General features: G+C 33.9%; 1 protein-coding gene and 1 pseudogene across 1 annotated transcript; both read left to right on the top strand.

The window, feature by feature from the left end:
• Positions 1-1,603: 1,603 nt before the first annotated feature.
• KEA6 (K+ efflux antiporter 6) lies at positions 1,604-20,074 on the top strand. Its single transcript, XM_028085634.2, has 20 exons — positions 1,604-2,018; positions 2,400-2,443; positions 3,072-3,130; positions 3,216-3,279; positions 3,372-3,433; positions 3,513-3,588; positions 3,694-3,768; positions 7,430-7,501; positions 7,599-7,682; positions 8,492-8,560; positions 8,674-8,751; positions 8,876-8,964; positions 11,196-11,292; positions 11,503-11,556; positions 12,148-12,243; positions 17,592-17,780; positions 17,871-17,948; positions 18,583-18,627; positions 19,197-19,286; positions 19,390-20,074. Exons 1-20 carry the CDS (start codon positions 1,751-1,753, stop codon positions 19,474-19,476), a joined length of 1,776 nt encoding a protein of 591 aa, XP_027941435.2. The 5' UTR covers positions 1,604-1,750; the 3' UTR covers positions 19,477-20,074.
• Positions 20,075-25,261: 5,187 nt separating this feature from the next.
• LOC114195619 (abscisic acid receptor PYL2 pseudogene) lies at positions 25,262-27,138 on the top strand (annotated as a pseudogene).
• The last annotated feature ends 759 nt before the right edge of the window (positions 27,139-27,897 follow it).

Raw genomic sequence — 27,897 nt, 5'->3', positions numbered from 1 at the left:
TTTTTCATGAACGTATATGTTTCTTATTAATAAATAGTAAATTTATTTTGGTCAAAGTCATTATTAATGGAAATTAAATTTAATACACTGATGGTATTAAAAAAAGTAAATTAATTGAATTAATTGCTTTCCTTAATATTCATAATTATACTATAAGTATATTGTACTAATGGTGGGTAGTTTCGATGCATTTTTATTACAAACTTAGTAAGAACTTTTACTTCGTTAATTTCGTAACTATGACCATCATTAAATAGAATCATTCATATTTAAGTGGTTGTTAAGTCAATGTCATTAAGTGATTAACTATTTTTTCTCAAACAATTGTTAATGCTTATTTGATGCATAAAACACACCAACAAATTGAAGCCTAAAATTGAAGTTAGACCTTATTAATGTTTTATTTGATTTTTAAGCCTTTTGATAAGTATAAAGAGTAAAATGGTAAAGTGATTTGAATTAAAATTTCAAAAATAACCTAAAATTGTCATTACAAGTGATTTGACTTGTTAACAATATTTTCAATTTGAAAAATATCTCTCATTTTCTTTTACTTTTAAAATAACCTTTGATTTTTTGTTCAATTATGATAGTTGCCATCACTATTTCATGAACAAAAAGGTTAGTTATGGAAACGTCTATTGAATGACAAAAACATCTATAGTTTTTGCTGATAATATTGTTTTACTCTAGATTATTTATATCTCTAATTGGTAAAATACTTGTTCGCAATATTTTAAAAAAAATTAACTAATTATTTTTTCTTCCTTGGATTAAGTTACTGGATTGGGTTTTGATTTCTTTCAAAATTAATTATTTCTATTATAATAAAATCATGAAATTATGTCTTTTCTTTAATTCTTTATATTACAAACTATAAACGAAAATATTTACATATATAAAACAGGCAAAGATGTGCAAAATTGACAGTGAAATATTTCCATATATAAAACAGGCAAAGATGTGCAAAATTGACAGTGATGTATTAAGATTGTAAAACTTCATTTAATACATTTATAAAGTACCCAATCAAATATCTACCTGATCCTTTCTTTATTGGGATTAAATTGTTATATTAGATTTTTACTTTTCTATTTTTTTATTTACTATTTACTTTCTTTATACTACCATCGTAAAATGACTTCATAATAAGCAAAAACAAATATTAACATCATTTTTATTATACTTTATCATTGAATGAATTCCCATTTTGGTTTTTTTATAATAAGCAAATTTGATTTATTTGATGAAATTAATACAAATTTTATCTATCATAAAATAAGAATATAAGTAAAAAAAATGTACTTATAATACTTTAATTATATTAATCTTAACAATTTTATTTAAAAGAAATAATAATAGTAGCATTACAGTTTATAGTATAAATTATTTTCTTTCTCCTTTCAGAGATAAGTTAAATAAAGAAAGAAGTTACCGGCAAAGAATTGCGCAAAAAAAGAAAATTTTAGAAAAAGAAAGAGACAGAAGGCTACCACCGTCAAAACCACATTCAAAACATACTAATTAATTAATTATTAATAGCAATAATAATTGATTACAATAAAAATAATTAATGAACACTGCAACTTGACTCTTCACCAATCACCACTTCAAACTCGTTCACTCCGTCTTCTTTGGTCCAGTTTTTCTCGCACTTCTCAACTCTTTCGCCACCGTCACTCTCCGTGGCCAACGGTCGTCGCCGCCTCCGAACTCGCACCGCCACCTGCTAACGTGTGCCGGCGGAGCAATGTCGTTGAGAAGATCACTGTCTCCGTCCCCGTGCTGCGGCGACAGTCACTTCGTGCTGCTGGTGCCTGTTCTGCTAGTTATTCTCCACTCGCTCCTTCTGCTTCCTCACTCCTCACTTGCTATTCGGCCTACCGAGTCGGATCAGATCGAACTCGCCAACGCGACCGAGTCCAACGTCTCTCTCTCACGACCTCGCGAAGGAAGCTTTGCCGACATGATTGATCGCGCGCTGGAGCACGAGTTCACCGAGAACGACCAGAACGAAGGTTCTGGATTCTAGATTCTAGACTTTTCTGCTCTCGCCGTTCGATTGTTTTTATCCACTTTTCATTCTTTCGTTTCCGCTACTGAGAAACTGAATTTGTGTTATGGTTTACTGTACATGCACATTCGTAGGGTTTTGGTTCCTGATCTATGGACATAAACCCTTGTTAAGTGCCAGATTCATTCAAATTCAAGTCACGTGGACCGTGTTGCCGCATTTCATGATTTTAATTCTTTTTTTTTTTGGCTCTTGTTTTAGAGATTCGTTAGTGCTTTTACCTGTGTTTGAATTTTGTTTTTCACTACTAGGATTTAGAATTGAAGAATTTCAGAAGCTGATTTAATGCTTAGTTTATTTTTCTTTTGCCTCTTCATGTTTGCAGCAGCTGATCCGGGAAGTTTCAACAACAGTGTAGCAGAACAACAGGTTAGTATTTTTCCTTGAGCAGTGATATAGTGTTTAATTTAAGACTAGTCGCTGGTTGGTCATATTAAGGATGTAGCAATCATAATTATAATTGATTAATAACAATAATAATAATTTGCCAACAACGAGAGTGGCTTATTTTAGCAAGTGAAGTCAGTTACATGATGGATCACATGCCGCTGTCATTTGACTCAGTAGCAAATTGAAGTGTTAGAGATATTACTAAATATCATGCAAGTTGCCCTTCAATTTGGTGCCTCGTCTGTTATTAACTGGCTTTTGTCATCTTTTCCTCAATCGGTAAAATGCTAATCACTTTTCCTTAGAGTCATTACGTATACTGCCTTTTGTTGTGTGCTGCCACTCACACATGTTTCTCTTGTTATCCTGTCTCAGCTAGATTCACTCTTTTAATATGTAATTAATGCAGTAAATTTATTAAATTTGAACGAAACCATTGAGTTGCCCCTTTCTTTTGGTTATATGGTTTGAGTTTATAGACTTGTAGCTTTAGTTAGTGTGAATCTACCTTTCTTGTTCTACCAATATGCATCCGTGGTACCAGTGTATTCTGCCTTCGCTTAGTGTCATGATATACTGAGTTACACTTTCCTTGTTTGTGGATCAGGCTGTTCTGGAAACTGTGGCACGAGTCACACCAAACAAGAATGACACAAAAGATGAAAAGTACTTAATTTGTTACTTCGTTTGTTGGACAATGTGGTGTCTTTAATGCATGATTTTGTTATAGTGTGTTTTTCTAAACTTACAGGTCATTTCAACTACATCATGTATTCAATAGAGGTGAGGATACCCCAATGTTGATAGATCGGAAGGTGGGACAGCTCAATTTTGGGTTTGTTATTGTTTTTAACATTACATTGAGTTTTGCCAATTTGAAGTGTATAAATTATGCATCTTCTTTCAGGATAATGTCTTTATCATTTCTAACTTTAAATCCAAGTATCCGGTGCTCCAGCTAGATTTACGGTAAGTATATTTTGCTCATGTTCTTTTTGGCTTAAAATGGATTTTATTACTTACGAAAGCTTTTATTATTGCCATATAGATTGATTTCAGACCTGGTAGTTGCTATTGTTTCAGCAACTTGTGGGGGCGTTGCATTTGCTTTTGCTGGACAACCGGTCTGAACATCCTTATTCTAACTTCATTCTTGACAAATGCATACACAGGGTCTACTGTAGTATAATTTCTGTTAACTCTAACAGTAACTCAGTACTGATTGGCAGGTGATAACCGGATATCTTCTAGCTGGCTCCATAGTTGGTCCTGGCGGCTTTAACTTCATCAGTGAAATGGTGCAGGTATCTGGAAACATTAATTGATGTCTTTTATCTCAAAATATTGTCTGTTCTTTTTTATGTTATATTTTTGGCTCAGTTGAGTGTTCTCGTATACTTTTTTTTATATGGTATGTGCAAGCCTGAATTGAATTGTTAGAATAGACTTAAAATAGCTACCTCTTTGATTGACAACCAATTTTGTTGGGCCAAGGCAGAGACTACCTTACACACCATCATCCCTGACCTGTGTGTGTTGCCCATGCAACAACTTCCAGCCACTGAAGTTACGCTGCACTGCTATGATTGGGTTTGCCGTCCTTTGTATGTCCCATTCCAGCCCGTGGGTTGGTTGTTTGCCTCCCCTTTTCTCTTTGTAGAATTTCTGTTTTACCCATCTTTTTTGGTTAAAAATGGTTTTTGGGCCAACACTATTTTTCAGGTTTTCCCACCATTACGTGAAAAAGGCTTAATGGAATAAGTTACATGTATAACATCTTTTGAGATTTGGTTTCTTCGACTAGGGTTTGAGATCACTTGGAAAAAGTTGTTAAAAAGATCTCATCATAAAATACTACACAATAGCAAAAGTTGGACTTTCAACTCTATGCTTTGTTGTGACAATTTATGAGACCCAATAAACTGGGAACCCAAAACTTTCAAAACATTCATATGCTTTTGGAAGGCCCAAAATTTGTTTGCATATGGAATTCAGATTCTGCCTACAAATTGCATCTCTTATATAGACAAATCCTGATATGATGTCTTTTATGGTTGAAGGTCAATCAGTTGTTCAAAGAATTGAAGATGTTCTTAGAAGCTTATACTTTAGAGGAAATTAAGAAGCTGAACAAATAATATATAGTGATGATCCTTCTTGCAATCAATCCAGATATTGATCATATTAGGAATAAGATTAACAGTTTAAAAAGTTCCAATCATGGAAAGCTTAACAAACCGACTTCATCATGCTCAATTTCAAGAAAATTTCAAGAATCCACGTAGACTTCTTTGTTATGGTAACTACATGTGGAAGAAGAGGCCCTAACATTAGAGAAGGATGTGGTGGTAGAGGACGTCCTCTATGCATGTATAGTAAGAGAATGAGCCATGCCCATACCCAAGAAAACTACTACTCTTTCCATGACTTTACTAACTAGACAACCATTATCTCAGAATCAGAGATTGTTGAACCAAATTATTTTCATGAGGAATATTAAGAACATTTGAGGTTGAAATCCAACAACCTAGCACAATCATCTACGAAGCCCAATTTGTCAACAACTTGCATTTCACAATTAGTGGAAGGTTAAAAGTCCATAGATAATTGAATTAGGTGTTATTTCTACCATTACCTCTTTGTTATTTACCCTTTCCCTAAAAGTCCTCATTTCATTACATTATTCAATGGATTTAAATTTACTTCTCAAGGAGTTGGTCAAGTTTCCCTTTCTCCTTAAAATTTGTTCTCCTTTTCCCATATCCCTTCAACTGATTGATGAAGGATATGCATTTAGAGGCTTACACTTCTTTGGAACTACATCAATTGTGTCTTGTTTTGCATTCCCATTTCCTAAGCTTTTGCATGATCCTCACTTGTCAAAATTCAGGAAAATGGTTCCTCAACTTACTAGAACTTTAAGCCTTAGAATGTGAATCATGTTAATTGGGAAAACATGTTAGATATTTTCCTAAGCAATTTGAATCAAGATGTAATCTTGTTTTTTTATCATTCATTTTGATATTTAGGGGCCAAGCCATTTCTCAAACAATCTTCGTGTGCTTGATTTGGAAAATTTAGCCATGTTGTTCAAACCTTTGTGTTGAAATGCAGTGAGGAAGATTATTCGATTTTTTAATGTGATACCTCCCTTTAAAATGTGTTTACTTAATAATGTATGTTGATGATATAGTCATTGCAAGATACTCCTAGAAATTTTAAGCTAAAGGAACTTTTGTGTAATCATTTTTAGACTGAGGATTTGGGATGTCTCGTGTTTTTTTAGCAGTGAAGTAGCCCAATCAAAGGAAGGTATTGTAATTTCTCAAATGATATATGACTAATGACAAACCAGTAGATAGTTCTATGGGCCCAATTAGAAATTAATAGAAGAATATGGTGAATTTTGCTTTGTCCTAGAAAGATATAAAAGATTTGTTGGAAAACTTATTTATCTTGCTATTACTAGAGTTGAGTTGTCTTTCACAGTTGTTTTTAGTTAGCTTATGCTGAAGTTCAATATGGGGCAATGATGTCTCTCACTTGTGAACTTGTGTGGGTAAAATTCCTTAGAGAACTATAATTGTGAATCAGCAAATGAAGATGTATTGTAATAATCAAGAAATTTTCCAATGTGCTTCCATTCCTATGTTCCATGAGAGGACCAAACACAGAAATATATCATTTTATTCACAAGAAAGTTGTTGTCTAAGGAATTTTGTACAATGTATATCAGATCTAATGATCAACTTGCAGAAGTGTTAATAAAATCCTTGAGAGGGTCTCAAATTAAATTTATTTCTTTCAAGCTTGGTGCATTCAATTTTTATGCTCTAACTCGAGGGGGGAATGCTAGAATAGGCTTTATGGAAAAGTGATTTGAGTTGTACCTTTCTATACCTGTGGTTCTCGAGTTGCCTTTACTTGTTTTCTAAATGTTTCTCTCTTTCATCGTGCCTTAGATTATTCTACGTAAATATGAGAACCTAAGAGAGACTAATACAAGCTCCTTAAATTAAAATATGTTTTCTCTTTTCATTTTTTTCAAGTCAAATGATGAAGGTGTTAAAATGAATAACACATGTATATAGTGGGAAAGTTATTCCTTGTACTTTACAGTGAAAATTAATGTTGCAGAATGCTAGAATTACTCAATTACCCCAACTAAAATTAAACATTACTCTGATTGGCCAACTTAACTATCAGCATATTAGTATTACTTTCTCGGCTTGCGTCTAATGTGGTTAGTATTATAGGATCCTTTAATTTTAGTAATATGTGGTTATCACCCTATATGGTCTTTTCCTTTCCAATGATGACGTTAAACCATTGTATTTTAAAAAGCTTTGTTGTTATCCCCTCATTGTCCCAAGGAATGTCCTCTTGTTATTTGTGTCTTGTAGAATCAGAAATAATTTGTATATAGTTAACTTTTACCCTGTCATTTTTGTGAAGCTATCTACAACTTATTAGCATCAAGTTGATTGTCTGAATGCAATGAACTTTCTTCATTAGGGGGCATCTAAGATGCAATTCATACTCCTTATCCCGAGGACTGTCTTCATCATGTAAAGTTTGAGTCACCCTCTTGTTTTTTGTGTCTTAGAATCACATAATTTGTGATATTAACTTCTGCACTATCATCTTGTCAAGCCATCTACAACTCTGGCATTAAGTTGATGGTCTCAAACCTTATCAAAAGTGATCTACTGAACTTCCTTCCTCATGGGGCATCCATGATGCAGTTCATCTTTTCAAGTTGGTTGTGTCCTTGTATAAAGTACTTTTTGATACTATTTTAATTTGTTATGATACAGATGTACAGCGTATGCAGTATACAGTCCTAATCCCTAATTGAATATGGAAAAAATTAATCAAAGGAAAATACAAATGTACAAAGAAAATTCTAGTTAAATAGAAAACTATTGAAGTATTTAATAAAAGAAACTGTGTTCAAATATGTAGGTGGAAACAGTGGCACAGTTTGGTGTGATATTTCTTCTGTTTGCATTGGGCCTCGAGTTCTCCACAACAAAGGTTGGCTTGTTTTCTGTCTGCTTATATTTTCTCTATCTTATTTCTGTTTATGTTTTAATTAGCTCTGAATACCATGCTTTTTCCTATGTGATTGCAGCTTCGAGTTGTTCGAGCTGTTGCTGTTCTTGGAGGTCTACTTCAGATTTTTCTATTTATGTGCATGTGTGGACTTACTGTATCGGTATGTTTTATAAATGTGATTCACCCAATATCTGTTGTTTGTTGTTATTCTCGTGTATCATTGTATAGATTAATGGGGAAAGCAAATCCCTAACAAAACAAGTAACCCGTGGTTCCTCTAGTTATCCTTTATGGACATATGCATCTTACCCAAGATTCATATGGCATTTTTGCTACCTTGTCTATTAATTTTTAAATGTAGCTCGTCTCTTTTAAATACAAAAAAAATACTGATTTTAAAACTAAATGTATGCTTCATAAGTTAATCTTAAACATAGTATACATGTTGGTTGAAAATTGCGTTTCTCCTCTAATAAATAGATTTTGGAAAAATCAAATTCCACTTGAATTCATCAGGAATGAGAAATTTGGTGGGTTGAAACTGCTGCCATGTACTTGAATAGTGGAAATAATTCATGGGTATACTAATCAAGTATCAGTTTCTATAATCTAATTTGTCTCAACTGTCCTGAATTTCCTTATCTTTCATTGGGGATGTGTTCCCTTCCAAATTTTACAGAATCCATAATGTTTGATGCTAGTAAACTATAGTTATATAATTTGACTTCAATTGCTGGTGACATAGATGGAAAAACAGTAGCAGCATTATACAGAAGTAGATAATGAACATACTAATTTAGTCAAAAGGGAAGTTGTGTTCATCTTGTGTCTTTATTATCTCTTTTTATAATTTAGTTATTTTGTAATGCACTTTCAGTGAATGTTTATGGGCTAGAAGCGTTTTAGTTTAATTATCTCTTTTGGCATATGGCATTCTGAATGCTTCTCTGATTGAATGCTATTTTGCAGCTATGTGGTGGTAAAGCTTCAGAAGGGGTTTTTGTTGGTGCTTTCCTTTCCATGTCTTCAACAGCAGTGGTATATCAATACAACCAATCTGATTCCTTCTAATCTAATTTTGAAACATATCCTTTTGAACTTCTCATTGTGTAAGTAGTTTTTAGTTTCTTATCCACTGTTTTTTGGTTTAGGTCTTGAAGTTTTTGATGGAAAAGAATACCACTAATGCTCTTCATGGACAAGTCACAATTGGGACCCTTATTTTACAGGTACTTAGTCACTGGTTGCTTGTGAATTAACTTTTCCTTTGCTTTGTCGTGTCCCTGAATTATTCTTTGCTCACTATTTTACTCATAAGGACCGTAAATGTCACTATTGTTATTTTTCTTAAAGGATTGTGCTGTTGGATTGCTCTTTGCATTGCTTCCAGTTCTGGGTGGCACCTCAGGTGTTTTTCAAGGAGTGTTATCAATGACCAAGCTGTAAGTGTAGAAAATCTGGAGTTTTTGGATTGAACTGATATTTCCATTAAGTGTCCATCTTTGGTAGTTTTTTCTTCTCATTATGAAAATGCATTTTTGTCTTTTGAAATGACGTGATTACTAAATGCCCCCTCTACTCCGTTTTAATAATAACCAAATTAGATGTGTGACTTTGTCCTTTTTATAATGATTAATCTAGAAAGTTTCCTGCATTAATTTTTTCAATACAATAAGCTTAATTATTTGTCATTTTTCTGAGTTCTATATTAATGATTAGAGAAATTAAAAGAGCTAACACTAATAAAACTATTTCAAAAAATAAGAGTATGTCTCATTATTGTTAGGGCTAATTCTGTAAAAATATATCAATAAGACAATTTAATTCTACTACTAAATTAACTAATTTCCATAATCTAGTGAGTCGGTTAATTGGGTGTTATAAATAGAATCTGAAGGAGGAAGATTTTCATAAAATTTATACTTAAATTATCTCCACTTGAGCTTATTGCTTAGTTTCTGAAGTGTATGTTGTGTAGTTTGAGTCATTAAAATAATATTAAATTTGGAAAATCTAAAAAAAGAAAATAAAGGAAAAGAGTAAAATTACGTGTGGAAGTGTCCTCAAACTAGAAAAACCACAAGTTGATGTTCTAGAGAAGGACAGAGGGGAGTATGTATTAATGTATTACTGCATCAGTCAAACAATAAAGTTATAGAAAATTAATAAATCATCTAAAGCAAGAAAATGTTACTCTTATAATTTGGCTTAGGGACTAACTCAGCTCAACTAAAGTTTAAGAGACTTTATTTAAGCTATATCTCTAATCAAGGTGGAACGAAACACCACTCCTGAGGTTCTGATTAAGGGCAGCCTCGAAAGAGGTTGCTATTAAGGTTGCTTTCCAACATATCTCTTCATACCTAAAGTTATGGGTCTTGAGTTTGACAACTATGCAGGTTGTTTGTCCAAACAATGGATCTAATGTAGACTCTGATTTCATTTAGAATTTGGACTTTAGGACTTAACACGAATCTCAAAACCAGTTTGTAAGGCAAATATTGCCCAAATAAGTTATATTTAAGTCATATATATCTAGTTGATTTGGGATTGAACACCACCCTTGTGTCTGCAAGTATAGCAGCCACAAAAGAGACTGCAATTAAGGCAAGTTACCGCAGACCTCAATTAAGGCCGCTTCCCATTGTCTAATTTAGGCTGCCATTTTTAAAATTAGTAAACGGCATGAAGATTCTACATATTTAATAGTGACAGGTTCTACATTAGGGACATACACAATAAAGATGAATATAAACTATATGATATCTTCAAACAGAACTGATACTAATCCTCTGTTATACAAAGTATCGTTGGGTGAGAAAATGCAGTTAACAATATAACCTATTCTATTTGAGAGTGCTTGATCTCTCCCAATATTCCCTCTATATTCACTTCTGGTCCCTCCCCTCTCTATCCGAATAATTTGGTCCCTAGTTATGTCTTTGCTTATGTCCATATCGTCAGTTAGTTATTTCCACAAACATGGTAAGGGTGAAAATTTAACTCATTTGGCTTCTAACCATATCATCCAATAGATCCATGTATAAATCTGACCAATCCATCCTATTATAAAAGTATAAAATTGATGGATTGGTTGGTTTAGAATACCATTTGTTATTGGATATACTATTGGATCTAGTAGTCTAGAGTTCATTAATTGAGCATAACTATTTAAGGGAAGAGTGTTGAAATCTGTATTTTGGCTCACGAATGTGCATAAATATTGAACTTTATTTTAGAAGTACTTTTTGATAACTAAAACATAATATACTTTAAATTGATTGGTTGGACATTCATCCATCAGAAATGCTTCGTTGTTGAGTTTAATGTTTTTTGCATTAAAAGGGATGTTTTAATACAATTTTAGTGGATCATAGATATGGTTTAACAGTTTATTTCTAACCCATCTACCGTAAAACGTGGTTAGCACCGATTAATTTGGGTTTTAATCGAGTCCTTCCCATTCGATCTCCAATAACACACTTTTGGGCACTATACACACTTTCACTTATGTCTTGTCATTTTTCCATAAATATATCCTAATGCTGTTTAATTAGTTTTTTCAGCTTTGCACTTTGTCTGTTCTGCATTCAGTGCAAGATTTTATATAGTCTCCAACCTACTACAGCTTTATCAAGCATAAGCATAACATTATACACCTTTCCTAATCCAGGTTGGTGACTTTGATTGCTTTCCTCTCTGTTCTGACTATATTGTCTCGCACTTGCCTTCCATGGTTACTTAAACTGATGATAAGCCTCTCATCACAGGTTCATACTACTATCCCTCTTTAATAATAAAATCTTACTTGTGGAAGTGATTACTTTTTTTCCTTCTCAACAATATTGGCAGGAAGAATATGTGAAATTCAATTTGTAATTTTGTTTAACTATTTATTTCCATCTTATGGCTAATTAGCTATACACTTTTGTTTCATTGTCTTAGTGGTTCAATGATAATTGCTAACGTTGTTTGTGCAGACAAATGAACTCTATCAATTGGCGTCTGTTGCATTCTGCTTGCTAGTAGCCTGGGTTTGTTCTCTTCCAAATTTGTGTTTCTATTTGAAATGCTTTGTTTCGCAAGTGTTTTTATAGTAGGCAGAAAAATGTATATGTTAGTCATGGATTCATTATTATTATTATTTACATTTATGTGATCGATAGAATTTGCCTAATAATTGTATTATTAGAGATCCTTTATTAGCTTGTACAAATTAAGAATCACATTGATTTTCCATTAATGGCTGTAAGGATTTATTATTTATATAGAACGTCCGTTTTCTACATGCTTAATTTTTTGAACCACAGGAAAGGATATATTTGCCTTGTTTAATCCTTGGAATCAGATCAGCTAAAAGGAATCTTTATATGTAGGAAATAAATTTAGTAAGAAACTGATGAAATGGTCATTTGCCAAAGTAGAGGGAAATTTTACCTTGTTTGTCTCAGCAGAAACTTTCATATTCATCATGATTTTGAGTGTTCGGTTGTGTTTTTTCTTTTCTTGCTTTTGCATTTAAAGGACTCCAACTTCTCAGATAATATATGCTTGTTCTGTTGATTAATCAACTTACTGTTACTTACGCATAATCTCTTGAATCTCATTACTTTTTATATTTGCAGTGTAGCGATAAGCTGGGATTAAGTCTAGAATTAGGTTCCTTTGCTGCCGGAGTGATGATTGCAACCACTGATCTGGCTCAACATACACTAGAGCAAGTAAGGCTACATACAAACTGGAAAATGCTTGTGTCATTACGTACATGGCATTTTTTGTATAATTTCTGTTAGAATTATTACCTATACCTATTGTATCATTAACCCTATGTGTAGGGTGTTGAGTGTGGGAAACTACCTACTGCCATATCTACTGTTGCATGTAATCATGCCTAGTATCTTAGAGTAGTCTTTTCATATCTTTTCATATGTACGTGCTTGCTTCACTATAAATAGAAGAGGAAGAGAGTGGTACTGTTGTCCACTACTCATATTTTAAAGTCTCAGTCTCAAGTTGGTATCAGAGCGGGTCGATCCCGCTCTGGTTTCTGTCTCAGCTGGTCCGTCACCGCTGTCCGCGGTTGATCGCCGTTAGTCACCGCCGCTGTCCGCGGCTGTCTAAGTTCGGTTAACCTCGTTTCTGAACTACCCAACACTGTCAAACAACTTCTCAACACTGTCCGCCACTGTCTGCGTCCTCCGCCGCTGTCCGCCACCGTCCGCCGCCGTCCGTCGCCGTCCGCCGCCGTCCACCGACGCAGTTCCGTCCGGAAACCACCGGATCTGAACCGCCTCTCCGCGCGACAGCCAACCCCGCCGGTGTCGCAGGTAGCGCCGTCGCCACGCGCCTCCACGCGCGTCTTCTCTGTTCGCTGCAGTCAGGCGCGTGCCGCTCACGCGCCGCCTTCCCGTCGCCAGTTCGTCGTCGCGCCACCTCCGTCGCCGTCGTCGGAGCCTCCTCTACCCGTTTTGACCATCAAATCTCTGTTCCGGTGAAGTTCAGTAGCACCTCTTGTGGAAATCGTCCCTTTCGAAGTCGAAAATCGTCACTGTTTCACTGTTTTCGTCACTGTTTTACTGTTTTCCGAGATCCTCTCTTTATCATGGCCACTGGAGGAACTGGGAGTGCTATTTCATTCTCTGGAAGCCCCTGCATTACGTCCGAGAAACTAAATGGCCAAAATTACTTATCTTGGTCCGCTGCCGTCGAGATGTGGTTTCTCGGTCAAGGACACCACGAACACCTTGAGAAAGATGGCAGCCACGTACCTTCTGAAAAAGCTGAACAGTGGAAACAAGCGGATTTCCAACTATGTGCTCTATTGTGGCAATCGGTGGAACCACGACTTTTGATGTCCCTACGGGCCTTCAAAACTTGCCACTCGTTTTGGAAGCGAACTCAGAATATCTATGCAAATGATATTCAACGCCTCTATGATTCGGCGAACAAGTTGGCATCTATGAAAATGACTAACCATGATATGATGTCATTCATGAATGACGCTCAAGCTGCTGTGGAAGAACTCCGAATGTTCTTGGAAGTCGACTCTCTAGATGAAATGAAGAAAAAGCTTGACAAGTACTATATGGTAATGATCCTCCGCGCTATACACCCAGACTTTAATCATATCCGAGATCAGCTTTTGACCTCTCATGAGGTTCCTTCCATGGAAACTTTGATCTCCCGCATGATACGTGTTCCAACTCTTCAAACTCCCGAAACTCTTGCTGTAGTGGAACCATCTGTCATGGTTGCCACCCGAGGAAGAGGAGGTCGTGGAACTAGAGGAGGTGGACGTGGAGGTCGTGGGCGTCCTCAGTGTACGTATTGTAAAAGGATGGGTCATACCCAAGAAAACTGCTACACTTTACATGGATTTCCTGCCAAAACAGCCAATGTCTCCCAGGCAGAGACTACTGACTCCAAGTTCACTGAGGACGAGTATCAAGAGTACCTACGCCTCAAATCCAACAGCTTGGCACAGTCATCCCAAGCTCCAAGTACATCAACTGTTTGCATCTCTCAATCCATGGAAGGTCACAATTCATGGGTAATTGACTCTGGTGCTTCTGATCACATTTCTGGTAATACCTCCTTGTTCTCAACCATCTCATTCCAAGAAAAATCTCATTTTATAACCCTCGCAAATGGTTCTAAAACATCCTCAAAGGGAGTCGGTCAAGCCATCTTATCTCCGTCCTTAAATCTAAAATCTGTCCTTTTTGTCCCTAATTGTCCTTTCAATTTAATTTCCTTAAGTCAGTTAACCAAAACATTGAATTGCTCTGTAACCTTCGATGACAAATCTTTTGTTATACAGGAGCGTGGCTCGGGGAGACGGATTGGAGAAGGATATGAAGCGGGCGGATTATACCATTTTGGATCTCGTCCACGTGTGTCATGTGTTGCAGCCCCCAATCCTAAAATGTTACATGATCGGCTTGGTCACCCTCACTTGTCCAAGTTAAAGAAAATGTTTCCTGAACTTAGTCGTCTCCAGACTTTAGAATGTGAGTCATGTCAACTAGGAAAACATGTTAGATCTACCTTTCCTAAAAGATCTCAATCAAAGTGTACTTCTAGTTTTTCTGTCATCCATTCCGATATCTGGGGACCTAGTCGTGTCTCATCTTTTGGCTTTAGGTATTTTGTTACTTTCATTGATGAATATTCGAGATGTACTTGGGTTTATCTTATGAAAGATCGTTCTGAATTATTATCCCTCTTCACATCCTTTTTGAATGAAATCAAGAATCAATTTGGTCAAGTAATTAAAATCTTAAGAAGTGACAATGCCAAAGAGTATTTTTCGTCTGCTCTTTCTAATGTTTTGAGTTCCCATGGTATCCTGCACCAGTCTACTTGTCCTCATACGCCACAACAAAATGGTATAGCAGAAAGGAAAAATCGACACTTAGTTGAAACTGCTCGTACCCTTTTGCTTAGTGCCAACGTTCCTGTCCATCACTGGGGAGATGCCATCTTAACTGCAGGTTTTCTTATTAATCGGATGCCATCTTCCTCTCTCAATCATAAGGTCCCTTTCTCCATTCTGTTTCCAGACAATCCTCTCTTTAACACTCCCCCTAGAGTTTTTGGTTGTGTATGTTTTGTTCATGACATGTCTCCCGGGTTAGACAAGCTTTCTGCTCGCTCTCTCAAATGTGTTTTCTTGGGCTATTCACGACTTCAAAAAGGGTATCGATGTTACTCTCCTGAAACCAAGAAATATTACATGTCTGCCAATGTTACATTTTTTGAACAGACCCCTTACTTCTCTCCATCTGTTCAAGATGTCCATGTCATCCAGCAGGTCCTTCCTATTCCCGTGGTTGAATACAATATTTCCAATGTCCCTGTCCCTCCAAGTCTCGACCAAAGTCCTCCTGAGCCATCATCTCCACCTATTGACTCTCTCCAACACAGGACGCCGACGAATAGTCCAGTTGTTCAAGAACATGGTGAATCCCCTACTTCAGATTCTTCTCCCTCGTCTCTTGATCCCATGACTCCTGATGAAGGTGATTCAGGTTGGCCCATTGCTCTCAGAAAAGGTACTCGTTCCTCTCGAAATCCACATCCCATTTATAATTTTCTTAGCTATCACCGATTATCGCCTTCCTATTGTTCACTTTTATCCTCAGTGTCTTCTGTTGTTATTCCCAAAAATGTGAATGAAGCACTTGATCATCCTGGATGGCGACAAGCCATGATTGCAGAGATGCAGGCTCTTGAAAGCAATCATACTTGGGAGCTCGTGCCCCTCCCTTTGGGTAAGAAGGCTGTTGGTTGTCGATGGGTGTATGCAATTAAAGTTGGCCCTGATGGTCAGGTTGATCGACTCAAAGCCCGATTGGTTGCAAAAGGGTACACTCAGGTTTATGGCCTTGACTATTGTGACACCTTCTCTCCCGTGGCCAAGATGACTACTATTCGCCTCTTCTTTGCAATGGCAGCAATTCGTCACTGGCCTCTTCATCAATTGGATATCAAAAATGCCTTCCTTCATGGTGATCTTGAGGAGGAAGTTTACATGGAGCAACCTCCTGGGTTTGTTGCTCAGGGGGAGTCTGGTATGGTATGCAAATTGCATCGATCTTTATATGGCCTCAAACAATCACCACGAGCTTGGTTTGGAAAATTCAGCTCCATTGTTCAGAAATTTGGGTTAAGGCGCAGTGAGGCAGATCACTCAGTCTTTTACAAACATACCTCTCCTGGGAAATGTGTCTACCTAATAGTATATGTTGATGATATTGTTATTACAGGAAATGATACTACTGGAATATCTCAACTGAAGGAGCACTTGTGTAAACATTTTCAAACCAAGGATCTCGGAAGCCTCAAATACTTCTTGGGCATTGAAGTAGCTCAGTCAAAAGATGGAGTTGTAATCTCTCAAAGGAAATATGCTCTTGATATATTACAAGAAACAGGTATGATTGACTGCAGACCAGTAGAGAGTCCTATGGACCCGAATCAGAAGTTAACAACAGTAGAAGGCGAATTATTCTCCGATCCAGAGAGATATAGGAGGCTCGTTGGAAAGTTAATTTATCTCACTATTACGAGGCCTGATCTATCTTTCGCAGTTGGAATTGTTAGCCAGTTTATGCAGACTCCATGTCTTGGACATTGGAATGCCATCATCCGTATTTTAAGGTACCTCAAGAAGGCTCCAGGGCAAGGTTTGCTATATGAAGATAAAGGAAATGTTCAAATCTCTGGGTACTGTGATGCTGATTGGGCAGGCTCTCCTATTGACAGACGCTCTACTACGGGATATTGTGTCCTCCTCGGAGGAAATGTTATCTCTTGGAAAAGTAAGAAGCAAAATGTAGTGGCTCGATCCACCGCTGAAGCTGAATATCGGGCAATGGCGTCTCTCACGTGTGAACTCATATGGGTAAAGCAATTTCTTCGAGAGCTTAACTTCTGTGAAATTCAGACCATGAAGATGTATTGTGACAACCAGGCTGCTCTCCACATTGCATCAAATCCAGTGTTTCATGAGAGAACTAAACACATAGAAATTGACTGCCACTTTGTTCGAGAAAAATTGATGACCAAGGAAATTTGTACTGAGTTCGTTGGGTCAAATGACCAACTTGCAGATGTGTTGACCAAGTCATTAAGGGGACCTCGGATTGAGTTCATTTGTTCCAAGCTTGGTTCATACGATTTGTATGCTCCAGCTTGAGGGGGAGTGTTAGAATTATTACCTATACCTATTGTATCATTAACCCTATGTGTAGGGTGTTGAGTGTGGGAAACTACCTACTGCCATATCTACTGTTGCATGTAATCATGCCTAGTATCTTAGAGTAGTCTTTTCATATCTTTTCATATGTACGTGCTTGCTTCACTATAAATAGAAGAGGAAGAGAGTGGTACTGTTGTCCACTACTCATATTTTAAAGTCTCAGTCTCAAGTATTTCCTTCTCAACAATCTGATTTCATTGACAAATTTGCCTATTATTTCATGAACCTATACTCTGAACTAGATGTCTGTAATATTTGGTGGTAAGATACGGAAGAAGTTTGACCTCTTGTTTTTTTACTTTTCAGATTGAACCTATTCGCAATCTTTTTGCTGCTCTTTTCCTTGCCAGCATTGGAATGCTGATTCATGTTCATTTTCTTTGGAACCATGTTGATATTTTGGTAGCATCTGTAATATTGGTGATTGTTATAAAAACAATCATAATTTCATCTGTCGTGAAAGGATTTGGTTACAACAACAAGACCTCAATACTTGTAAGCTTCGTTTCAGAATTTGTAGGTTAGATACAGTTCTTTCCCCCCCTCTCACTGATTTAAATACATGAAATCATGAATGTTCTGTAGGTTGGAATGTCGATGGCACAGATAGGAGAATTTGCTTTTGTTCTTCTGAGTCGTGCTTCAAACCTTCATCTAGTTGAGGTTAGTGACAAAGGATTTATCTAAATATGGTATAATTAAGTTCAATTGTTTTTAAAGATTTCTAAAGTTGGCCATAGGATAAAAATGGCAGTTAAATAGCTGAAATGGTAGAGCTTAGACTTGGGGATAGGGCTGGAACTAGAAGTGAGTCAAGTCAAGCTATTCTTGAACCTGCTTGTATCTCGATTTAACTACTTAGTTGAAAATTTTGGCAAATGAACCTAGCTTAAGCTTTCACTTTTTTGATTCATTAGGTGAAAAGCCAACTTGATCTATAAGCATACTAACACATTTTAAATAATATTAAAATTATTATTATACTTAATTTAATAAACCTTAGCATTTAATTTTATTCTTGGTTTGACAATTATATTTTATTGAGATATATTAAAATATCATTCGTATCAAGTTAGAAATTTGAGAATATTCACCTAAATTTACACAGCCCTATATTGAGTTGGTTATGAGCTGTAGATGAGCCAAGAAAATAGGCTCAATTTCGTATTTAGCCAAGCTTTAGCTGGGACTAGCTCAATTCATTTTCGCTTCTACTTGGTGATGTAACTTGAAAATTGAAGCTTAAATTTGAAATTATCACTGGCTATTATGGACTCTAATATTTGATTAATTTCAGGGTAAATTATATCTGCTGCTGCTTGGCACCACAGCTCTTAGTCTGGTATCAAATTGTTTTCTTTTGTTTGAATATCAGTTACTAGATTCTATAACTGACCCTTTGTCTTCATAGTTTTATTTTGTCTTTGATCCATGATGAATTTTCATTAACCAAATCTAAAAGAACTTTATTCTGAATGGAAGCTCTTACCTTTCCCTTTGCCTTATACTTTTGACTCATTGGGATTTAAATATTCTGTCTTGGTGAAAGATAAAGTAGCCTTAAATTAGCTTTTGTATTAATTTTTGTCCCCTACTCCTATATGATTTGCCGTATACTTTTGACATAATGGTTTTGTCAGTACACAAATTTACTAATAGCACAAAAAACGATGTTCTTTTATCCAAGAACACAAAAACTGAGTTAGGCAAATTCCGGTCTAACTTTTCTAAGCTGCCCCAAGCTACATCTACAAATTCGAAGTATCTCAGTAAATAACTTGAAATCTAAGGATCATAAATTGCAACCAGTTTCCATGATTTAAAGTCTCAGTGGCACAACACTATAACTATCATTAACTATAAAGCAATAATAAATAGTCCCATTTATAATTTCTTTGCCTATTTCTACAGGTGACAACTCCTCTACTTTTCAAGCTTATTCCTGCCGTAGTGCATCTTGGTGTGCTATTGAAGTGGTTCTCTCCTGACAGTTCAGTGGAGGTAATCACCTGTCTATCTTGAAATTGTTTGACTTCTGTTTGTCTGAAAGTCTATACACGTGTTTTCTTTATTCTGAATTTTTGTCTTTGTTATCTGATTGCAGATAGGATATAATAAGGTAGATAGTCTCCGCTCAGAGAGTGGTAAGCAGCGGGTAATTTTGATGGACCAAGAATCACATGACTCTTGATCGCTGAACAAAGGGATTTCCATTTTTGCATGACCATAGTTTTGACAGGGGTTTTCCAAGTGTTGTTGAACAAATTTAATCTAACTGCAATTTTTCTCAAATCATGCAAATCGTCCATTTGACGTTGGATGCTTGCATACCAAACTAACCAAATACTAATCAAGACAACTCATATGAACCCCAAAATTGGAAAGGACGGGGGAGAGGAACGATAAAAGATTGAAAGGGAGAGGACCGATAGAAGATTGAAAGAAACCTGACAAGCGGACAAATGAAGGTACGTGGTAGGCATTCTTTCCAGAACTCCGATTTACATTATTTTCATTTTTTTGGCTGGAAGTGCTTGTAAATGTAAGATATGGTTTGTAATTTTAATAGTCACTGTCCTTATTTCTGTAAGCGTAGTTTTAACGTATGAAAAGTTTTCTTCCTACCATCTAGGCCATCAGCTGCATGGCTGGGCTTTGTATATCTTTTAGGCAAGTACGCAGCCGTGCTTTGAACAAATCAATTGATATGTGTAAGTGTGAATAAATTATAGTAGATGTCATGTATCAACTTTTCTTTGCTTATTTTAGTATACTGATTGTGCTGCTTCTATGCTTTCTTTATTTCGTTTATCTAGAATTAATGCCCCTGGTTTTGCTTGCAATATTAACTTTCAGAAACTGAGTTTAATTTGGAAATTGAAATCTTCCTCCAAATCTTGCAATAAAATAATTTTGTTTCGAAGAATTTAAAATATTACGATGTAAATACTTTTCACCGTGTATTTTTCTTTCTATTGATTGTCATATTATTGAAAATTGTTGACTATTATATTAATTATTTTGAAACTTATGTTTAGTTAGAATTATTTGTAATTCAAAGTATAATTGCCTGTTTTTTAGTTCTTAAAGTGTTGAAAATTATTCAGAAATTTGTGAAGTTACGTGACATTCGTTTAGTTTAGTTAACGGAACTGTTGAATTGAGCGGTTAAACTCGGACTATTATCTTTGAGAAAAGAAGTTACAATGTTTGACTAAAGGATTTATTTTAATGTAATAAGTTTAAGCATTTTTTTTATTAGTTTAATTTGCTATTATTAATTTTTAACACATCCTTGAAGATTCGGAACAAGAAAAGGTTTCTGGGAGTGATCATAATATTTTTTTTGTTGTTGTTATTGTACGTCATAACTAAGACAATGGACAAAACAAAAAAAAAAAACCGCTCATTATAGAAGGAAATTATAATTACAAATATTAAAAGTAAAATGCATGTTTTAGTATGAGGTGAATATAAATAGCATACACTTTTAGAAAGAATTGAATGCATTTTTTTTCTTCAAACTACTATAAAAATCTATTTTATGTTTAATTTAAATTTAGTAATAAAGCATTTCTCTCTGCACGTTATAAGAGTAATATGAAACAGCTCTAACAAATAGATGTAGAAATTATATTATACACAAGATATATATATATATATATATATATATATATATATATATATATATATATATATATATAAAACTCTTTTTAAAAGTATTTGTCACATACATTTTGATGAAAAAATATTTTACATAATAAGCTACGAAACAAATTTTTAAAATAATTTAGAGACAAATAAATAAATATATATATATATATATATATATATTTAACTCTTTTTAAAAGTATTTCACATGCATTTTGTTGAAAAAATATTTTGCATGACTTTAATAAACTATGAAACAAATTTTTATAATAATTTAGCGATAAATATATATTTAACTCTTTTTAAAAATATCTTGATTTGTCCGTAAATTATAAGATGTCAAAGTACTTCAAAGTTTACATGTTTAAATTTAACTTTAATTAATTTTGATTATTAATTTCATCATTAATCGAGTAAAAGTTTTATATCCAATAATTTATGCCAAGTTAAAACCTAATTATATTAGGTTAATGACTTAAAGTTAGACAATTTTAATCAACTCTAGACCCGACTTTTTCATAGCCGCTCCTAGACTTACCTTCAACCCTTTACTATATGAGCACTACCCAACATGTTAAAAAATGTGTCTCACCAAATGAGACAACAATGCATCTCTCATTTTCACTCCCACTTTGCTTAAGAACACACCAACAAACTTTGTTATAAAAAAAATACTTGTTTTCTCTTTTTAAAATCATGAACACTTATTCTCTACACCAACTTTTTTCTTTCTTCATCTTCTTAAGAATGTATGGATAATTCTTCTTTCATGTGGTGAATATACTTTCCCTTTTATATTATATTATATTATATTATATATATATATATATATATATATATATATATATATATAAAAGTCAAGAAATACAGATTCACAATTTAAAACACCATATTAATACTTCATAGTACTAATTAACCAATCTCAACATGTAAAACTAAAATTAGTTTCCCTCACCTACAAAAAACAACACAAACAACTCTTGAAGCACCAAACTACCTCCAATTATACAAGATGTTTTATGTACAATAAAAATATTACAAGAACGATCAAGACCTACCATTATAATCACTGATCAAGAAACACTCATATAAAAGATTACAATGACACATGCAACAGAAAAATCTCATATGAAACAAAAACTAAAAAAGAACAACGAAGAAGAGTTAAAACTTAACTTACACGAATTGAAAAACTCAATCTAAATCGAACAGAAAATAAAAATTCTTAGAAAAAAGTTAGAGAACTCTAAAGAAGTGTGGTTTCTAAAAAGATGTTGTGTTTTATAATAAAATTATTTATACTAAATTTTTTTAATATTAAATAATGGAGTTCTGTTATTTTTAAATCAATATCACTTCTAAAATATCATTTTTTAAGATTTTATCGTTCTTACTTAAATAAATCAATTTTAAGTCTAATTTAATTTATAAAATTAATTTATAAAATAAAATGTATACTTATTTATATAAATTCATTTTACCTTTAATTAATATAAAATTTCTAACACGTTCTCTTACACCTCTCTTACACATGCATTTTAAATGTGAAATTAAATAACTATAGCCAATGAGATAGTAGTTGGATAGATACAACATATTCAACGAACAATAAATTTTATTACAATAAACTTTTTAAATAAATTTAATATCATCTTAAAAAATGATATTTAAACATAATATAAAATAAATTTAGTATTAGCCCAAGATTTTTTCCATTTGTAGAGTAGTTGGTGTCAGTAGATGTAGTATTGTTAATATTAATATATTAATGAATGGAGATAATAATTGGCATTTAGAAGAGTTTTTAATTGTTAAAATAAAAAGTGTTGTTGTATTGTAGAGGGTGTTTCCTGTTCTGTGTGCTGAGTGGTAAGTGGTAACCCTAACATCACACAAATATCCATGTGCAACCATTGGGACCATCAAACCTTAGCTTGCTTCCCAATGTGGAAATTCATCCATGCCAATTCCAGAACCTTCAATATTCATCTTTCATATGTTATGATCATAAATTATGTTAATAAAAGTGAAATAGTAGTAAAATTCTTACATGAAGGAATAGACAAATGCAAACAATGATGCTTTTATTAATGAGACAGTGTCAGTGTCTGTTGTTTGAAGATAACTTTTCTTGAATTTCTCACCACTTCTCACCTTAATTATTCACCTCATTGTCTGCAAAATTTAGTCTTATTCTATTACTTGGGTTCAGATTATTTTCACATGTTTCATCTCTAAAATTTTCGTTTATATAAAAAACAATAAATCTGATCACCTGTTCAAGTAAATTTGGCAGGATCATATATGCTTTTTCTAGACTTAAATACAATTTTTTTTACTTCCTCTCTTCTTATTTATGTTATTGTCTAAATTAAAATTATTTTTATTTGTTTTATGATTGAATTAGTAAAATATTATACCAGAATATATTATGAGAAGTAATACTTGCAGGGATAATTTTAAAATTTATAAACTTTGTACACTATGAAGTGAATTAACCACTTATCTAAATCCTAATAAACTAGGCAATTAAGTCTTAAAAAAAAAGAACAGAGTAACTATTTTCACCTAAAAGTATTTCAAAATTAATAAATATATCCTTTTAAAAAATATCTCAAATTAATTATCTAAATCTGATTTTAATCTTTATAAAATGACTTTTTTTTTTTTTTAAGTTTTGGCACCTCATTTTCTCCTTATATAAATATGATTTAAATTTTTATAAAATATTTTCTGCATTATACGCTCTTGATTTCTGTAAAATAATGGTTCAAATATGATGTTTTTAATTCTTGTTCCAATCCCCAAAATCTAAAATCACCATTAAATTAGAATTTCATTTTAAAGAAGATAAATAATAATTAACATTGAACTACATATATACAAGTCTTATTACTTTGATATTCATATATAAACTATCTCTAAGTATATTAGTGTGTGTTTGCAACCATTTTCAGTTCTACTTTTTCTTATTGGAAAGTGGAAAATGTCTATCAATAGTAGCTAACAAATAACAGACAATAAATACAAAATTTGAAGACTCTGAAAAAAATGAAAAGCAGAGAACAACATCAAAGTTTGCTTTGAAGCAATTTAATTATGGTCACTTTTCTGCAACTTGGTGCTGACATTTGTGCAAACAGGTGGCGACACAGATGCAAAACCTTTGCATGGAAGAAACTCCCCAATCATTCAAACACTTCCAGAATTCAGATCAATCACTCTCTCTTCTTTCAGTATGGGTCCATTCGAGGTCAACAATCCTGCAAAGTGAAGCTATATCACGAGGATAAGAGTTTGTTACACTTCTCACATGATCCTGCAAAACCTTTTCAACCTTTTCCCAATACTTCACTCAAATTAACCTTCTTTTTACTATATATCAACTTTCACATAACTCATGGTTTATGTTATCAACATTCACATGACATATAGCATTTCTTTTTCTTTACTGGATTTTATTATAGTTAATATTTAATTGGGTCAAAAGAAAAAAATCGTACCTTAATATATGAGTTTCCTCTTATTGGTAGAAAAATGGAGTTGTCAAAAGTTGACTTCAACTAAATGTGAACTATAGAGTTAGTCTATTTCAGAATTGTGAGTTGTGAAATAAAATATATAAAAAGAAGCTACTAATAATTAGTTGTTACTATAAATATATTATAAATCTAAATCTACCCTGTCTACTATTTCTATGGGAAAATTAAATAATTGGAATAAACAAAGTACTCCATGGTTTTGACATATCTAACATGCATCACTTTTAGGAAAAAAACAAATTGAAAAGCAAAGGTCAACATGACGCATAATTTGTTATAAACCTGTCCCCACATATTATTAATACTAGTGGCCAAAACAAAAATTAAATTTAAAAAAAAAAACCTCAAAAGCATCACCGAATCTGCTTCAAATTTAAGACAAAGCTGCGAATTCAATACAAAATAATTAAAAATACATGGTGTTTGAGACAACACATTTCCTCATATAGCTAAAGTTAAGGTCCAACCAGCAAATGCTACCTTACATATGAAGTAAGAATATTATTACATATTACATAAATATGGTGTTTGAGACACACACTATAACTCAAACTTAATATTTTACTAAAAAAAGAAAGAGTTCATTACCCATATAATATTTTTCTTTCCTTATCATATTTCTCTGTCTTTCTTCTGAAGCAATAATAAAATAATTTATTTGTAAATTATTTAACATGGTCCTGACGTAGCAAGTGATGTTGTGGTGTCATATAATATAATATAATACAAACAAAAAGACAAAAACCTGATACATAACCAACCAACCATACACATATGAATTCTGATGTATATATAATATATTTGATCATGTTATAACCTAAATCCTCTCTGCAACTCTTCTTCCTTGTGCATGAAACATTAAAAGTCCACATCCATGGCTTCAACTCAGCGCCATGTGCAGGGCCTAACGGCGGAGGAAGAAACAGAACTAGAACCGGTGATAAAAAAATACCACCTTTTCGAACACTGTCCCGACAAATGTTCTTCCATAATATCGTACCGCATCGATGCTCCTGCGAGCACGGTTTGGCCGTTCGTGAGAAGCTTCGAGAACCCTCAGAAATACAAGCACTTCATCAAAGGCTGCAGCATGAGAGGCGACGGTGGCGTCGGAAGCATAAGAGAAGTAACCGTTGTTTCTGGTCTTCCGGCGTCGACCAGCACCGAGAGGCTCGAGATTTTGGACGATGAGAAACACGTGCTCAGCTTTAGGGTGGTCGGCGGCGAGCACCGACTCAAAAACTACCGTTCCGTTACGTCGGTGAACGAGTTCAAGAAAGAGGGTAGGGTTTACACCATCGTATTGGAATCGTATATCGTAGACATACCCGAAGGGAATACGGAGGAAGATACCAAGATGTTTGTGGACACCGTCGTAAAACTCAACCTTCAGAAACTTGGGGTCGTGGCCATGGCTTCTTCTTCTTCTTCATCCATGCATGGACAATGACAACAAACAAACACTTAACTTCTATGGTATGTTTGCAAATTTAAGGGTTTTGGTATTGTCGTGTTCAAACTCATTCAAAAGCATAATAACGGTATCAAAGTTCTTAGATTTGTGTTGAGATATCATAGCAATTTGTTTAGGAAAATTAGGTAGGTTAATTAATTGGAATTAGTGTGCTTGTTTTCATTTTTGTACCAAAATGGAGAAACAAACACGCATTTGGACTCTATTTGTTGTTCCATGGTTAGAGTAATATTGCATGCTAATTTCATTTCTCGGGTTAATTATGTTTAAGTAATTAGGTTTAAAGTATATTTTTTAAGATTGAGAGAAAGTTTTTGACTTTTGATAATCAAGAATGATGAAGAGGAAGATAAGTTTGTGGGGTTAGTTGGGTTTTATATATCGTTGTTTGCATGGTTGCAATTTTAAATTGAATTGATTAGATGGGTTGTGGTTATGTTAATTTAGTGATTAATTGTATATGGAATAGAAAAATGGTTGGAATCTAATGAACAGGGATTGCATTGGATTTGAAGGTTTCTTAATGAGGAATGGGTCTTAAAATATTTAGATTTGGCCTTCTTTTTAAGGCAATTGACTGAGTCAGTCTGAAGAAGAAGAAAAAAATAATGTTGCTGGGGAGTTCCCATGCATACATACACTTTTTTTCATGTTCCAAACTTCTCGTGTGAATAAACTTGGGAAATATTATTATATTTGTCGTATTTGAAGCTATTTCTTTCTGCACTCCCACAATTATTAACTACACCTCACAATAAGAGAAAAAGATTCAAACACACTCGTTACAATCACCACCATTTCCATCCTCACGCTGCTACAGAGGTAGAAGAGAGGAGGAACATTGCAGAGGAGCAGAAGAAGAGAGAAAATACGCACAAAAAAAATGTTTTAAAAAGTTCTTTCTAGAATGTGTTTCATGTGTTTACGTAGGAGTGTTTTAAAAATATGTATTCTGGAAGTCACTTTAACAGAGGCTAAAATAAAATATCATTTTGAAATTTTGAGGGGTGCAGAAAGTAGAATCTGGAATTGGGCTCTGCGTGCTATTTGGATGGGCTTAGTGGGTTCGACTGGTTATTGGAGATTGATATGAATTTATGAACTCTTTCTTAGGCGAAAAAATAAATTAATTATTTATTGTAAACCTTATAGTTGAATTGGCATTATATTCCACTTGAAATTCTAATGTTTTTTGCGTATTGTGGTAGCATTGATTAATGGTGAAGAGAGAAAAGAAGATAGGTAGATGGTAGTTGAGTTAGAGTTTAAATGTCAAAACCCTTATTCAAAGTAAAGAACAGCAAAAGAGAGAAAAATCTCGTGATCAAACTTCACAAACATGTGACTATGAAATATGAATGTGAAAAGCTCCTTTCACAACTCCATCCACCACTTTGTTTAGTTTTTAGAGTTAAATATGTTTTTAATCCATCAAGTTTCAGTTAAATTTAGAATTGATTCATCTTCGAAACTTTTGACCACTTTAGTCTTTTATTTTTAGAAATGTATGGATTTAGTCCCTTTAACCAGATTTTGTTAAGTTTATATAACATTTTAAGCACGTTTCATAATAGTATTTGAATTGTTTACATCGTTTGATCCATTTTCGCCTAAATGCTAACTCAAATATTATCATAAAACATGTTTGAAACTTTAAATAAACTTAATTTTATTTGATTAAAAGATTAAATCTACGTATTTCTAGAATGAATAACTAAATTAGTCAAAATTTTTAATGAGTAACTAATTCTAAATTTCACTAAAACTTGAGGGATAAAAAACATATTTAACCCTAATTTTTGCAAGCAAGTTTTGTTTTCTTTTTAAGCTGCAAACAAGATTAAAAAAAAAAAAAGCAGAAAAGTACGAATATTGGGTATAAACAAAAAAAGTGCGAACAATAATAGTTGACTTTACACAAAAAAACGCGTTCTTCAATACAAGT

Source organism: Vigna unguiculata, chromosome 8 (assembly GCF_037176805.1).
Source record: "Vigna unguiculata cultivar grain cowpea cultivar isolate G323 ecotype 2 chromosome 8, ASM3717680v1, whole genome shotgun sequence".
NCBI lineage: Eukaryota > Viridiplantae > Streptophyta > Magnoliopsida > Fabales > Fabaceae > Vigna > Vigna unguiculata.
The sequence above is the reverse complement of the archived record's forward strand: the minus strand, read 5'-3'. Positions and strand labels throughout refer to the sequence as shown.